Here is a 14444-nt window from a genome sequence, read left to right as displayed (position 1 = left end):
CCCCCCTCCCTGTCGCGCTCCCGGTCTGCGCTTGGCGGCCGAGGCTGGCTGCTTTTGCGACAGCGGCGGGCTCCCTTTTGAGCGAGCGAGCGAGGCTGAGCGGCAACAGTGGCGGCGACGCCGACAGCGCGGGGGGCCGTGGCGGCGACGGGGGCTGAGCGCGGCCGCGGCTGCAGGAGGCGGGGGAGCAGCGGCGGCGGCGGCTGGGTAAGGCGAGGCGGCGGGCGAGCGAGCGAGGCGGGGCTGAGCAGGGCGCTCGCGGGGAGGGCAGGGCAGGCAGGAGGCCGCGGCGGGTTTCCCTTTGTGTGGCTGCGGAGCTGCTGGCGGGTCGCTTTCGCCCCTGACCCCCTGCCCGCCCTGCCTCACCGCCTCCTCATTTCCCCCTTCTCCCACCCACCCGCTCGCTCCCCACACGCATCCCCATTCGCCCCCCAAATGGAACAAGAGCTTGGCCCTCGGGAGACCCTGAATGAACTCCTCTTGACTTCCTAACCCCCTTTCCCCCCACTCTGAATTCACACGCCTCTCTCACACGCGACATCACTTTGCTTGTTTCTTGTTCGCAGCTGGTTTTCCTTCTCCTCTTAAACCTTAGCCCCCCCCCCCCATTTATATATTGGCTTGATTTGTTTTATTTTCTTTCAACTGCGATTTTGGAAAACTTTTAACTTTTCCCTCTCGAAATTGCAAGCATGAACTTCCGCATGTGAGAAAATGATCTGAAGTTTTCACAGTGTCAAAAGCGACACGGTCTCTTCTCTGAGAGATCTACCCCGCCTTGAATTTTAAGCATATGGAGGTGGCTGCCCCCCCCCCATTTCCCATATTAATACCGTCTAGAAAAATAAAGTTAGTACTTAGGGTGGTCACTGCATGTCCTTTAAGACCATGACTTAAAGCGTAAAGTGGAGTTCTTCTCCTTTCCAAAGAGTTACACTGCTGAGAAAGTGATAAACAGGATGAATGAAAAATGTAGGAATTGTGCACATGGTACTTCAGCAAATATGGATAGTGCTACTATCTGATGTAAAGGCTATTGCATTTCTAAGGGCTGGTTTTCTGTGTTTAAATTTCAGAAAGGCTTACATTTAGGTGGAACATATACAGTATTTTAGATAGATATCCAATACGGTGTTTCCTACACAAGAAGTGCTATGTTTCTCATTGCTAGGGAAGCATTCTTTGGTGCATTTGTTTGAAACAAACTGTAAAAGCCTTAGTTACAGATAGGTAGCCGTGTCGGTCTGCCATAGTCAAAATAAAAAATAAAAAAATTCCTTCCAGTAGCACCTTAAAGACCAACTAAGTTAGTTCTTGGTATGAGCTTTCGTGTGCATGCACACTTCTTCAGATACCATATTTTTATTTTGCAAAAGCCTTGAGATGCTACTATCAGGTGGCATTTCCATATCTAACTTATTGACAAAATCTGAAATGGGCTGCATCTCTTGTTGACAGCCTGTGCTGGCAGGCTGCTGAAAACATTCTTAATTAGACAAGCCTACCCAGATGATTAGAAAGCTGATATAAATTTTAATCTGTTTTAGTATTTTAACTTTTGATATGGTTTAAACTATTGTTGTATAATTTTATTATTTTAGCTTTTTTAAAATCGCTATGAGGGTTTTTTTGTTTTTGTTTTGTTTCCCTAACACTCTTTTTTCTGCTGAAAATTTTCATCCCTTAACTATCTGCAGGTAGGTGTGAAAGTTAAGCAAGAAAATGACACAAAGGAAAGAATTTCTCCCAGCCTGATTTGGGTCGGGTCATTCTGATTTGGGTTAGGGAAGTGGGCACATGTGCTTTGGGTTAAAAAAATGTGGGGAATTCTAAAAAAGGGGTTCATTGATATAAAGGTAACATCTAGTTAACCTGAAGGGATACAGAGCAAGTTGCACATATACTGTCTTAAAATAATCCTATATTCAGTTTACCAATTCATGACTGACAATAGGAAGATATTTAATACCGGGAAAACATTGTAGATGATTTACAGAATTAAAGGTGGCATTCAAAGCAACACTAAGGGAAACGTTTCATCAGTGCTTGGATTTCTCCTTGTGTGACAGAACATTGTCTTGCTCTTCTCCCCAGAGACCCTTTAAATCTGTTCTGGAGGTTTCACCAACACTCTAGAACATAATTTGGAGTGGGATAGATGGAGAAGTGGGTGAAACCCCAATTAATACTGCCCTAAGTTTCCAATCTTGAACTCTACTTAGAGAATCAGGTTTCAGTTCTCTCTACTCATTGATAGCTACTTCTGAATAAGCAGGTATAGGATTAAACTGAAAGTCCCATTAAGTTTGTGTGATGAACTTCTGAAAAAACATAGATAGGATTATGCTGTGTGATGGTAAATAGCATTCCTGACTACTGCTGCCCTTCAGAAAACCAGGAACAAAACAGGTCCTGGAGTACCTCTATTCTGCATACCTGCTCTCTCGGGAGGTGTGATACAACAGGTAAATCCCAGATCATTTGAATCTTCAAGCATCAGTTCCTCTGGGTTCATTTCATTTTTCAGTATCAGCTTATAACTTCATCAGAGCATTGGCTCATGGAATCCACACCTGGCTTGGATGTACAATAAAAACAAAGTTGGGTGTTGCCAATATAGTAATTATTCAAAACTATGAGTGATATGTCTCAGTACTCCATATAGATGCTAAGTGGTTGATATGTAGGCGTGTTTGTATAGTTTTTGCATTTTCAAAATAAATACAATTATTGACCTTGTAATAAAACACAGGTGCATGTTTCTGATGCTGCGGACAGTACTAGACTTTTCTATTTTTGATCACACTGTGCTGTGGATACCAATCAACATATTCTTTATAATGAAGTATTTAAAAATATTTAAACTATTATGATTTGTGAACAGCTAATGCTATATGGGCAGTGAATCCCATACAATTATAGCCTCATTCTTGGAATTATGTGAATTGATTATTGCAGTTCTGCCCTATGAAAAACAATAGGAGTTTTAAGATCGTAATCTAATACTGTACTGCGCATGGGGAGTTTCACTTGCTCAACAGGATTTCTCCTTTCTCCTCTCATTTGAGTGCCATCCAAATTTTCTCTGGAGGACCCCCCAACCCTCTTGCTCAAATTTTGAAGGGTGGGCTGCAGGGGAGAGGAGGGGGAAGTTCCATGGTGCTAGTGGAAGTCTGTTGCGATATTGGAACAGTGGCATTGAATATGACCCTTCCAGTTTTCGTGGGAATAGGACCGCACCCTTTGTTTACTTGTTAAAAGAATGCACTTTTAGTTCTGAGCTTAAAATAGGGCTCAGGAACCCATGTTGAACTTGAATTTGTAGCTATGATGGGATTTGTAGTGCAACAATATCTAGAGGGTCACAGTTTCCCCAGCCCTGGTATGTTATGTAAATGGGGTCCTTGTGAAATGGCAGTGGCCTAATATAGCTACTGCATTTTCTCTGTTTTGTGGTATATCTTTCCTTAACCATTCTTCTTGATTCCTTAATTTACCTATTCTTCCCTTTGTTTTCCCTTTGTTTTTCTTTCCTTTTGTTGTCTTCTCTTTCAGTTTTGCCTGTACTAATACAACTGCTGAATTGGTGCTTTAAGGATTTGCCTTTTCTCAGTTTCTTTACTTGCCTATCAGACATAATGAGGAGACTGGCTTTTCGTGGTGCTGGTTGTACTCTGGTAAATCTGGTAATTTACTGCTAATGTGTGTGCCATTTTGTCTCTTTCACACATCTCAGGCATTTTTGTTTCATATTTGGCATGACAGATCATACTTGTTCATTTACCTCGTTCATGAGTTTTTAATTAACCTTGCTCTCGGGGGGGGGGGTGCAAATGTTTAACAAAATTACTCTAGAGTAGTGATCATGAGCGGTATCCAACTAAGTTCTAATTAGAGTAGACTCATTGGGAGAAATTCAGCATTGTGCTGCAGCAATAGTTCTCTCAATGCAAGTCTTTCTAGTTGTCAGATAGAACAGTCGCCCTTTCCCTGCACACTTTTCTGGGGGTTCTCTCAACTACCACAAAACAAATTTCTGGCAGAAGAGACAGAGGCCCAGTGTGCTAATGGAAGTCCTGGTGTGGGCTTTTGCTAGTGGCACTTGTTAGTTGAATCCTGTCCATTGAAACTAGTGGACACAAGTTAGTCATGCCTATCAATTTCAATGGATCTACTATGAGTAGGACTAACCGTGACTAGAGCCCAATCTTTTTTTTCTTTTCTTTTTTAAAAGGAATGGATAATGTAGTTAGGGGGATGTTGTAGGTCTGAATGTGCAGTTTATTTTGTGTTAGTTACCACTTTGGAAACCAATTAGATTTTATTTTATTTTATTTTTCATTTCCAAAATTAGTGATTAGAGTTAGACTAGCACTGTGCATTGAGAGTGCTGCTATTTGTTTTTTAACGAATGAATATGGAATAATGCTTCTGGATCCTTTGTTGATTGCTTGTTTAAGGCTGGATTTGGTATTTTATGGAGCATCAAAATAGCATTTATACGTTGCAGAAGTAAAAACATTGGGTTAAGTTCATTGTAGTCTGAATGATTTTCATGTTATCTGTTCTTCAGACTCTTTGAACAGTTCAGGGAAATTAGTTCTATATGTATTGTGTCTGCAGTTTGATCAAAAGACTACAAAAGAATAGTTGAATAGATTTTGCTTTCTTTAAACGTGGAGGTTGTTCCTTCTGTTTCAACTGTGCATTCTTCATGTTAACCATTAATACTCTTTGAAAAATTAGTTGTTTTAGCATTTGGAGGAAGTTAAGAAGGAAATATGTATAGATAGACCCTTCCAACATTGTTTTCAACATAAAGCCACAGTGCTTCTATTTTTAAAAACCTTGTCTGTTAGGCAAATTTGTGGAGGATAAGGCTAGCCATGCCCACAAGTCTTGAAGGCATATTATTTTGAGTATTGGAGGCAGTAAATAGGCCTTTGAATTTCTGTAGCTGGTGATCAGAAGTGGGATAGTGTTACTGTGCTCATGTCCCGCTTTGTCTGGTTGGCCACTGTGAGAACAAAATTCTGCACTAAATAGGCAGGGTTCTCCTGACTGGTGCACTCTCCAGGAAACTTCCATTTGACGTGGCTTTCTGTGGCATGTCTGACATAATTATTCCAATCCAGAGAAAGTTAGTAATACTTGTCAGCACAATCATAACCATGTCTTCCTAGAAGTACTGTATGTTCTGTTGAATACAGTGGGTCTTAATCAGTGTTAGAAATCCCCTAGGCCTGGGCCAGGTCCAACCACATGGAGATCTCTGGATACCAGGTTGGTGACTGACATCTCCATCTGGCTAGCTTCTCCAGCTTTCTTAAGCAGGTAACCATAAGAGATTATTTATGGCATTTATATCCCACCCTTTTCTCCAAGGAGTACATGGTTCACCTCCCTCCTCAGTTACTGTATTTTTCGCTCTATAACACGCACCTGACCATAACACACACGTAGTTTTTAGAGGAGGAAAATCCGTAGGCATGCCACCCGTAGGCATTCCCTCCATAAACACGCACAGACATTTCCCCTTACTTTTTAGGAGGAAAAAAGTGAGTGTTATGGTGCAAAAAATACGGTAATCTCTACAATGACCCTGTGAGGTAGGTTAAGAGGCTATGACTGGCCCAAGTTCACCCAGTGAGCTTCATGACTGAGTGGGGATTTGAACCCTGATCTCCCAGGTCCAACACACTAACCATTACACCACACTGGCTTCTACTTTTGCTAATGGTACCTCGCAAGACAAATGCCTCGCAAGACGAAAAACGCGCAAGACGAAAGAGTTTTCCGTTTTTTGAGTCGTTCCGCAAGACGAATTTCCCTATGGGCTTGCTTCGCAAGACAAAACATCTTGCGAGTTTGTTTCCTTTTTCTTAAAGCCGCTAAGCCGTTAATAGCCGCTAAGCCACTAATAGCCGCTAAGCCGCTAATAGCCGTGCTTCGCAAGACGAAAAAAACGCAAGATGAAGAGACTCGCGGAACGGATTAATTTTGTCTTGCGAGGCACCACTGTATAGGGAAAGCAAAATGTCAATTAGAGAAGGATCTGAAATATTTTCCTTGAAGCTTGAATTTGTTTTATTCTGGATTGGTTTTCCCCCTGGATTGTTTTATTGGATGTTTTGAGGTGTTGTAAAACACTTTGAGATTCTTTCTTTAAAATATAAAGTAGTATAGAAATGAAATTAATAACAACAGCAGCAGCAACAACGACAACAACAAATCCCACCGCAAAAAAGGTGCCTAGCTATTCTGTTGTAGTGGCTGTAACCCAGGTTTAAGGTGCCATTTAGCAATTAGCTGATATATCTGAGTTTCTAACACTGGTCTTAATCCCAGGTAAACAGGATTAGAATTGCAGCCTAAATCTTGTTGAAATCAATAGTGTGAGATAATTATGACTCACTTGTCCTCTGTTGATTTTATAGGATCTTAAGTGCTTTTTCTAGATCAGGACTTATGTGAGAAATAGTCCTGAGGGACGGGTTACATGTTGTTTGGGCTTACCTTGGTAAGACCTCCTTCTTCCTGCAGTAACATTTAGAAGTTCTTACTATGTGACACATTCTCACGTTTCTCTACCCCAAGTCCATATAGCTGACTATATCTGATATTACTGAAAGGATGGGAAAGGCCATGGGGATGCAGTTTGGGTGTAGTATGTCATCTTATTCTGCGTTATTCCACTATCACTAACTAAGGTAACAATACTGGTGATTTTGAATAATATTTTCTTTTCAAGATCTTGGGAGAGATTTTTGTAAGTACTAGATTAGTTTAGATCAGGCACATCCAACTCCAAAGAGACTGCGATCTACTCCCACTATAAAAAAACTGGCAGTGATCTACCCGTTGCCATTGCCAAGAGCTGTTGAACTTTTTTGCAGAGGGAGGTCAGAGTTGTTGAGATTTTGGGGGGGGAATCAGGAGAACCACAGAAACCGCATCAATGGATCCCGCGATTGACCTAGAACATCCCCCCCCCCCATTGAACAGCACATCCTGATTGACCTGTTGGACATTCCAGGTTTAGATAATGGATTATTATGTCCAACCCTCCAGAACAGATTTAGGCCGGGGGTGTGTGTGCAGGAGGGTGGAGAGGAGGGCGACATTGTTGGATGTCACTCAGTATTTTTTAAATTCATTGTAAATTTTCTGATTTTTTAACACTTTTAGCTGTAAAAGTTGTGGTCCTTGAAGTCACCATCATGTACTGTGGTCAGAGACACCCGCCTGGACCTGCAAAAATAGATTAATTGCTCTTGCCAGATTGAGATGATGTCTAGTGCCCCACAAACTGTGTATACTCACTATTATTATTAATATTAAAAAATGTCTAAACAGAATTGGGCCATAATGTAGTTGTTTAGAAAAAAAATGTTTGTTCTAAAAATTGTGGTAGTATAGTTGTACCTTGGTTCTCGAACATAATCCATTTTGGAAGTCTGTTCGATTCCGGAAACGTTAAAAAACCAAGGAGCGGCGTCCAATTGACTGCAGGAGTTTCCTGCTCTCAATCAGAAGCTGCGTTGGACGTTTGGGTTCCAAAGAACGTTCGAAAACCAGAACACTTCTGGGTTTTCGGCGTTTGGGAGCCAAAACATATGCGTATCAAGGCGTTCAGGAACCAAGGTACTACTGTATAGGTTTTACACCTTTTTCTTACATTCTTTTTAAGTTGGGTGTGTGTGACATTTTTCATTCAGAATTGATGCTGTCATTGGATCAGTAACCAAGAAGAGAGAGGTTTTGTTGTGGCTACCCTATGAGCTATTTGGTCTTGGGACCAGCAGTAGATGGCACGATTCAAAGTGAATCAATCATTTTGCTGCCTTGCCCCTCTCCCTCCAGATAAGCAGTAGTGACTCACTTGCCAGGAGGTTAGGTAAGTGCCTCTGCCTTTGCCCCAGCACACTGCCTGCTGCTGCTTGGGACCATTCTCTAGTATAGAGATATGAAAGCCCAGTGGTTGGGGCAGGGGAAAATAGGGGAGCTGGATTTCCCTCTGTGTTCTGTACTTTTTCTGGGCCTTCACATCTTCTCTAGCATTCTCAAAGGCTGCAGGCCACAGTAAAATTTGTAATTGACTTTGCAGCCTTGTCTGAACCGTTAAGTAAAAAAGCAAACAAAAATAGATTTTCATGGTTATCTGTGCTTCTGCTTAGAGTATCAGCGATACATGCAATAAAATCTGTATTACATATAGGAACGCTGCATCAGAATTGGTACTCTCACATATGTCTTGACGTTAATGCTCATTACTTCATTATGTTTTTGTCATCCATACACCTTGATATTACAGTGATGACTTGGCTTAAGTAAAACCACACTAAATGGATTGCTTTGTTGGGCAAGCTTGCAGAATGTTGGTCAAGAGTTTAGCTGTGTAGCATCAAAAAGTGTCACTATCTCAATTATGTAGAATTCAGAGGAACTTTAGGTTCCACTTCTTGTCACCCTGTGAGTGACAGGATAGAAAGCCTCATGTTTAAGAGCGCTTTTTTTAATTATAGAAGAAGTTGGATTCCATGGGTTCCAAGAGGCGAAGGGCTACCTCTCCTTCCAGCAGTGCCAGTGGAGATTTTGATGATGGCCACCACTCCACAACTACACCAGGCCCAAGCAGGAAGAGGAGAAGACTCTCCAACCTCCCTACCGTCGATCCTGTAAGTATTTTTTAAATGTCATGCTACCATGGAAATAGACTGAATACACGACTGCTATTCTTTTACAAAGAAGTTGAAATATAACTTATCTCCTAGATTTTTCTCAATGCTTCCATAGCCCAAAGCAAGTAGAGTGGCTAAGAACATGTGCTGTAAGACTAGTGTTACCACTTAAAATCTTAGCTCAGTTTTGAATTCACCAGGTAGTTTAATCCAAGTTGTTGCCCTTCATCCTCAGCCTCTCATCTATAATATGGAAAATCTAATGCAGTCTGTATAGGGTTCTTGTAAGGAGACCAAGGATGCGTATTAAACATTTTTACCACTTCGGAAAAAGCATTGTATCAATATTTAGTTTTACTGCAATTTGGGTCTTACTTGTTGAGAGCTGCCCAGAGTGGCTGTGGCAACCCAGTCAATTGGGCAGCATATAAATTTATTATTATTATTGTTGTTGTTGTTGTTGTTGTTGTTGTTGTTATTGTTATTGTTATTGTTATTCCTTGGCTTTGTGTTTTAGATCGCTGTATGCCATGAATTATACAACACAATCAGAGATTACAAAGATGAACAAGGGAGGCTTCTATGTGAGCTTTTCATTAGGGCCCCCAAACGAAGGTAAGCGTGTAAGATTTGTTGATAAGAAAACTAAGGTAAGGCTGCCATTGCAAGAGCTATTGAGTTTTAATCTGTGCAAGTACAATAATATGCTTAGAAGTGTGGAAATGCCTACCCCATCCTCCCCAGTGCGCCCCCTGCTCCCCAGAAGACCTTTTACACTAGCTGCCTCCACTCCACATCCCAGGTCATTTCTGAGTGTAACTTAGCTCCCAGAACATGTTTTGTTGTACTGTATCAGGGTCTGCAATGCGGAAAAGGGCAGAGGACTTCCTTTTGCAAATATCCTTTCCTTTTCAGTTTACTACTCGCTTTAAAGATTGGAAAGTTTTATGTGTTGTGTCATCCTTTAGCATACTGTATAGTAATACGTTTAACTCTTTGTACTATGTGCTTCAAAGCTTCTGATGTACAGCTGAATTTAGATTTTGTTTCTTTTGTGGTTTCAGCTTTTTTGACAGTGCAGTTTTTTTTAGGGGAGCAAAAAATTAACGACATAGCTGTTACCCACAATAATTCATTGGATTATGGGCAGCTAACCTCTGGCTCTCCAGTTGCTGTTGGACTCCCCAGCCTGCATAGTCAGTGGTTGGAGGTGATAGGAGTTGTGGTCCAACAACGTGCGGAGGGCTTCAGATTAGCCATACTTGCATTGGAGGAAAAAGTTGGCTTTTGTGACTGTGTTAACTTTGACTTTTTGCATAAAACCTTAAGGTGTATTATGACAGAGTTGCATTGCTGTGAACAATATAGGGTAATGGCCAGATATGCTTAGAATAAAGCTCTTATCAGCCCCAGGATGCATGACCAGTGGTCAGGGTTTATAGACCAACAACATCTGTAGAGCCACAAGTTAGCCACCTTGGAGTGAAGTGTTGTTTGTTTAACTGTATTTTAATGTTTTTCAAATTGTGTTCATAGTGTATTTAACTATCCATTTGCAGTAGCGTGTATGAAAGTTTGGGTATTGCTAGATGCTGCACATTTGCTTACATTAACTGCATTTTCAATAACTCTGTTCTTACAATAGAAACCAGCCAGATTACTATGAAGTGGTTTCTCAGCCTATTGATTTAATGAAAATCCAACAGAAGCTAAAAATGGAGGAATATGATGATGTGAACGTGCTAACTGCTGACTTCCAGCTGTTATTTAATAATGCAAAATCATATTATAAGGTGACAAAATCTTTTGTTTTGAAAGTCATCATTTGCAAATTGTGTCGCTCAGTTGTGTTTTAATGGAGTCCAAAACTCATTTACCTTCTCTACTGTACTGCTGATTCTGTGAAGTTTCCTCATAGTGTATACCATATATACTTTACGGAAATTATTTTTAAGTTCTGCCTTTGTTTTCATTTGTAGCATAGTTTTAACTGATGGAATTGTTCTTTCATTTGATAAATGTTAAAAGTGACATAAAAATTATTGATTAACAAACAGGTTCTTTTGGGGGTTTTTTAACACAGCCAGACTCCCCTGAATATAAGGCTGCCTGTAAATTGTGGGATTTATATATACACACAAAAAACGAGTTTGTTCAGAAGGGAGATCCTGACGATGACGACGACGACGACGAGGGCCATGACAATCAAGGGACAATTTCTGAAATAGTAAGTGTGAGCTTTACCAGCTACGTATAAGCATTTCAAATGCAAAAGGGTACAAAGCGCACCTGCCCTATTGCAATTAAACCTGTAACAATACCTAAATGTAGCATAACTGAAATGATAACAAATTGCTTCCCTTATTTCCCTGTTTGCCCCTGCCATTCCCCTGTATCTGCCAGTATTTTAGTTTGTAAATTCCCTGACTAGGTATTCAGTAATCTGTTATGAACACTGGTGGCACTACATCAGTAATAAGAGAGCCATGCTATAAGTAGCATATTGTTTTTTCCTTAGTTACTAAATTGTCTACCAAAAGGATTATGTTATACAGTATATGTTTATATATTTATTTTTATTAATCTCTTCCGTTTATATCCTGCTCTTCAGTGACCAGCTGTAAATGTAACCATACATTAAAGCATGCTGCCAGATAGTTTCCTTTTGCACGCACAGTATAAGTTAAAACATTAAGGTACTTTTTTGTAAACATTTAAGTATTAATACATTATTAAACCTGGTTGAAAACACATTGCGATCTTGTTTTATTTATTCTAAAATGTATGCCCCCGCCAGACTAGCTAACAGCAGATTAGTAACTGTTTATGTCTTTACTGCTTTTCCTTAATTTGTAAAAGAAAAAACCTGTATTTCTTCAACCAGTACCAGTAGAAGCCAGCAGCAAATACCCGGTCCTAAGCATTTTAAATCATTTTACAATATCATTTTTGTGCCAGTCTTCTCCAGGTTATTTAAAAGAAATTCTGGAACAGCTTCTTGGAGCCGTAGTTGTAGCCACAAACCCATCAGGCCATCTCATCAGTGAGCTTTTTCAGAAGCTTCCCTCTAAAGTGGTGAGTAATAATGCTGAACTTTTAATGTAAACCGAAGGCTTTCCCCATTCAAATTAAAGTTGGACAGTAGTTCTGTTTGGGCTGCACCATCAAGCTCATGAGTCTTATATACTTAATGATACAGACTAGTCGTAAAGCAGTCTATGCCAGCAAAACCAGAATAACACACTGTCAACTCATAATACCAGTTCAAGAAATCATTACTGTACAGAGGCTGTGTATCCCAGGTACAGGATCTTGCAAGGAGGTTTCACTGGGACTGCAGAGTAAAAGTGTTGGGATCAGAGATGAGAAACTGTGTATATGTGCATACACACATATATAATCTTAGATTCATAGAATCTTAGAGTTGGAAGGGACCCAAAGGTAATCTTGTCCAATCCCCTGCAATGGAGGAAGCCAGGAGAGTCCACCACCTCTCGTAGGAGACTATTCCACTGCCAGACAGCTCTTACAGTCATATAGTTTTTTCAAATGTTTACTCGGAATCTCCTTTCTTGTAACTTGAAGCCATTGATTCGAGTCCTACCCTCAAGGGCAGGAGAAAACAAGCTTGCTCCCTCTTCCATGGGGCAGCCCTTAAGATATGTGAAGATGGCTAATCATATCGCACACACAAACTGTTTAAATGATACACTATGCTGTACAAGAACTATTACCTATGCATATAGTAGTTCAGATTGTGTGCCTACACTGTTTTTAGGAAGCCCCTTTCTTACAATATAATACTAAGTATTTTGCTTTTAAAAAATCTGTTTTTAAGTGTGATTTACTTTCTAGTAAATGTCATTAGGATTGTAGCTGCCAGGCGGTGTGGTGGTTGCCAGGCAGGACTCTGACCTGTCTCTGGCAGGTTTTTATTGGTACAAACTATTTACAGTGCAGGACCAGAAAGTTCATGTCCGTCTCAATCACTTGCAGATTCCGGGAGTGGCCCCTTCCAGTTTACCCTCCAGCATAAGAACTTAGACACCCTAAATCTCCGCCTTCCCTCCTTGTGTTTCACCCCTCGGCATAAACTGAACGACGGTGGCCGGCTGGGCTAGGTGAGGTGCTTGGGCTCTCAGTAGCACCTTTGAGCCCTCCCCTCGCTTGGCTTTCCCATTCTGCCTCTGCTCCACTGGAGGTGTGGCTTTCCCCATGCTTCTCAGAAGCGTGGGCGGCTCTCTGTTTTCCCATTCCTCACTCCCCTGTTCCGATAGCAACTCCCCGACAGTAGCCCTAGTTGGGAAGGTTCTGTTGAAACTAGTGATAGGATGGTTGATAGATCACTGTTTATGCTTATTTCAGATGGAATTAATTTTGTTTTTCAGCAATATCCTGACTATTATGCAATAATTAAAGAGCCCATAGATCTGAAGACTATTGCCCAGCGAATACAGGTGCCGTACAACTTTTGGGGTCACTTTTATAAAAGCGATTTAGCAAATTTAAAAGTAAATATATATGGAAATGAATGTTAAAGCAATATTTTGGTTTTCTGGGGGCAAAAGTATGTTTAGGTTAATGATATTACTTGTGCATTTTGGGACTTAACTGAAATTATTCATTTATGTCACTACAGTAATGACAATCACTGATCAAGTAGACTGGTTTAGACTAAGCAGTATAGGTTTAATAGACCATTGTTTATTTAAGCTGAGAAGGAATGTTTTGTCCACGTGATCATTGTCCTTTACTCATCTTATGCAGTTGGTGCTTCTATCATAGCTTTTTTTTTTTTTACACCACTGTTTTGCATTCCTTTTTAACTCATTTAATCTTTATTTACTAACCAGGATAGCTGGTGTTAAACCACAGTTTCCCAGTATTTGGCATCGCACAGAGTAGGAAACTATGGTTTAAACAAGCTGCAGTAGACACCCTGAAAATTGTACACAAGCGGAATGAGGTTTGCGAGCATGACACTCATTTTCTCATTAAATTAACCATTACTTATTAAGCCAAGGTCATTACATCTGAACTGGTTTTGGTACAACAGTTCATTTATGGCTGCTTCAGACAGTAGTCATTTCATGTGATTTATTGGACCTAATCTATGCGCTGCTTTCTGTACCATGATTTCCCACACAGTAGTTGCTCCCACGTGAAAATGATGACAAACTTGACAGAACTACGAAGAGGTTGAACTGCAACCTTTTACTATAATAAATAAAATTAATGCATACATAATATGTTCCATTTTTTGTTCTTAGAATGGAAGTTATAAAAGCATTCATGCAATGGCCAAGGACATAGACCTGTTAGTTAAGAATGCCAAAACTTACAACGAACCTGGGTCTCAAGTATTCAAGGTAAAGTAACTTAGCATTTTAATATGAAGTGTTTTATTCAAATGCATTTATCAGGTTTTGGAACAGTAAGATCTGTAATGATCAGTGCAGTTCTAAGTTAGGGACAGGGGAGGATATGAAATGGTGGATTCGCTGCCATTTCCAAAATCATGGTGCCATGCACCAGCCAGGCTGAAATGCAGGGGGTGGATTTTTACCTCTGATTTGTCCCCATGCAGCACTTAATTTTTTATCTCACTCTATTCTCCAAAACGTAGTTCCAAAGGGGAAAATTTTTGAATGCCAATTTCAAGTCTGTAGGGATGTGGGAGACATTTCTGGGCTTCTCTGGAGATTGAAGGGGTTGCATCCGGCAGATCCAAGGCTTCCTCTGCACCACACATGGCTTGCCCCA

At 40.6% G+C, this 14444-nt stretch overlaps 1 protein-coding gene across 29 annotated transcripts in view; it reads left to right on the top strand.

Moving 5' to 3' along the window:
* The first annotated feature begins 56 nt into the window (after positions 1–56).
* PBRM1 (polybromo 1) overlaps positions 57–14444 on the top strand; it is a 56341-nt gene continuing 41953 nt past the window's right edge. For 13 of the 29 annotated variants that reach the window (XM_083488837.1, XM_083488835.1, XM_083488857.1 and 10 more), the window contains exons 1-8: positions 3624–3686; positions 8526–8678; positions 9199–9296; positions 10327–10474; positions 10765–10908; positions 11640–11756; positions 13070–13138; positions 13952–14050. In XM_083488837.1, coding sequence (XP_083344963.1) covers positions 3639–3686; positions 8526–8678; positions 9199–9296; positions 10327–10474; positions 10765–10908; positions 11640–11756; positions 13070–13138; positions 13952–14050 — 876 coding nt within the window. In that variant the 5' untranslated portion in view covers positions 3624–3638. Of the gene's footprint in view, positions 208–3555; positions 3687–8525; positions 8679–9198; positions 9297–10326; positions 10475–10764; positions 10909–11639; positions 11757–13069; positions 13139–13951; positions 14051–14444 lie in introns of those variants that run through there. The other 16 variants (XM_083488854.1, XM_083488842.1, XM_083488841.1 and 13 more) reach the window with 10 other exon arrangements.

This window comes from Podarcis liolepis (genome assembly GCF_965112155.1).
Source record: "Podarcis liolepis genome assembly, chromosome: 2".
Lineage (NCBI taxonomy): Eukaryota > Metazoa > Chordata > Lepidosauria > Squamata > Lacertidae > Podarcis > Podarcis liolepis.
This window is presented reverse-complemented; position numbering and strand designations above follow the sequence as displayed.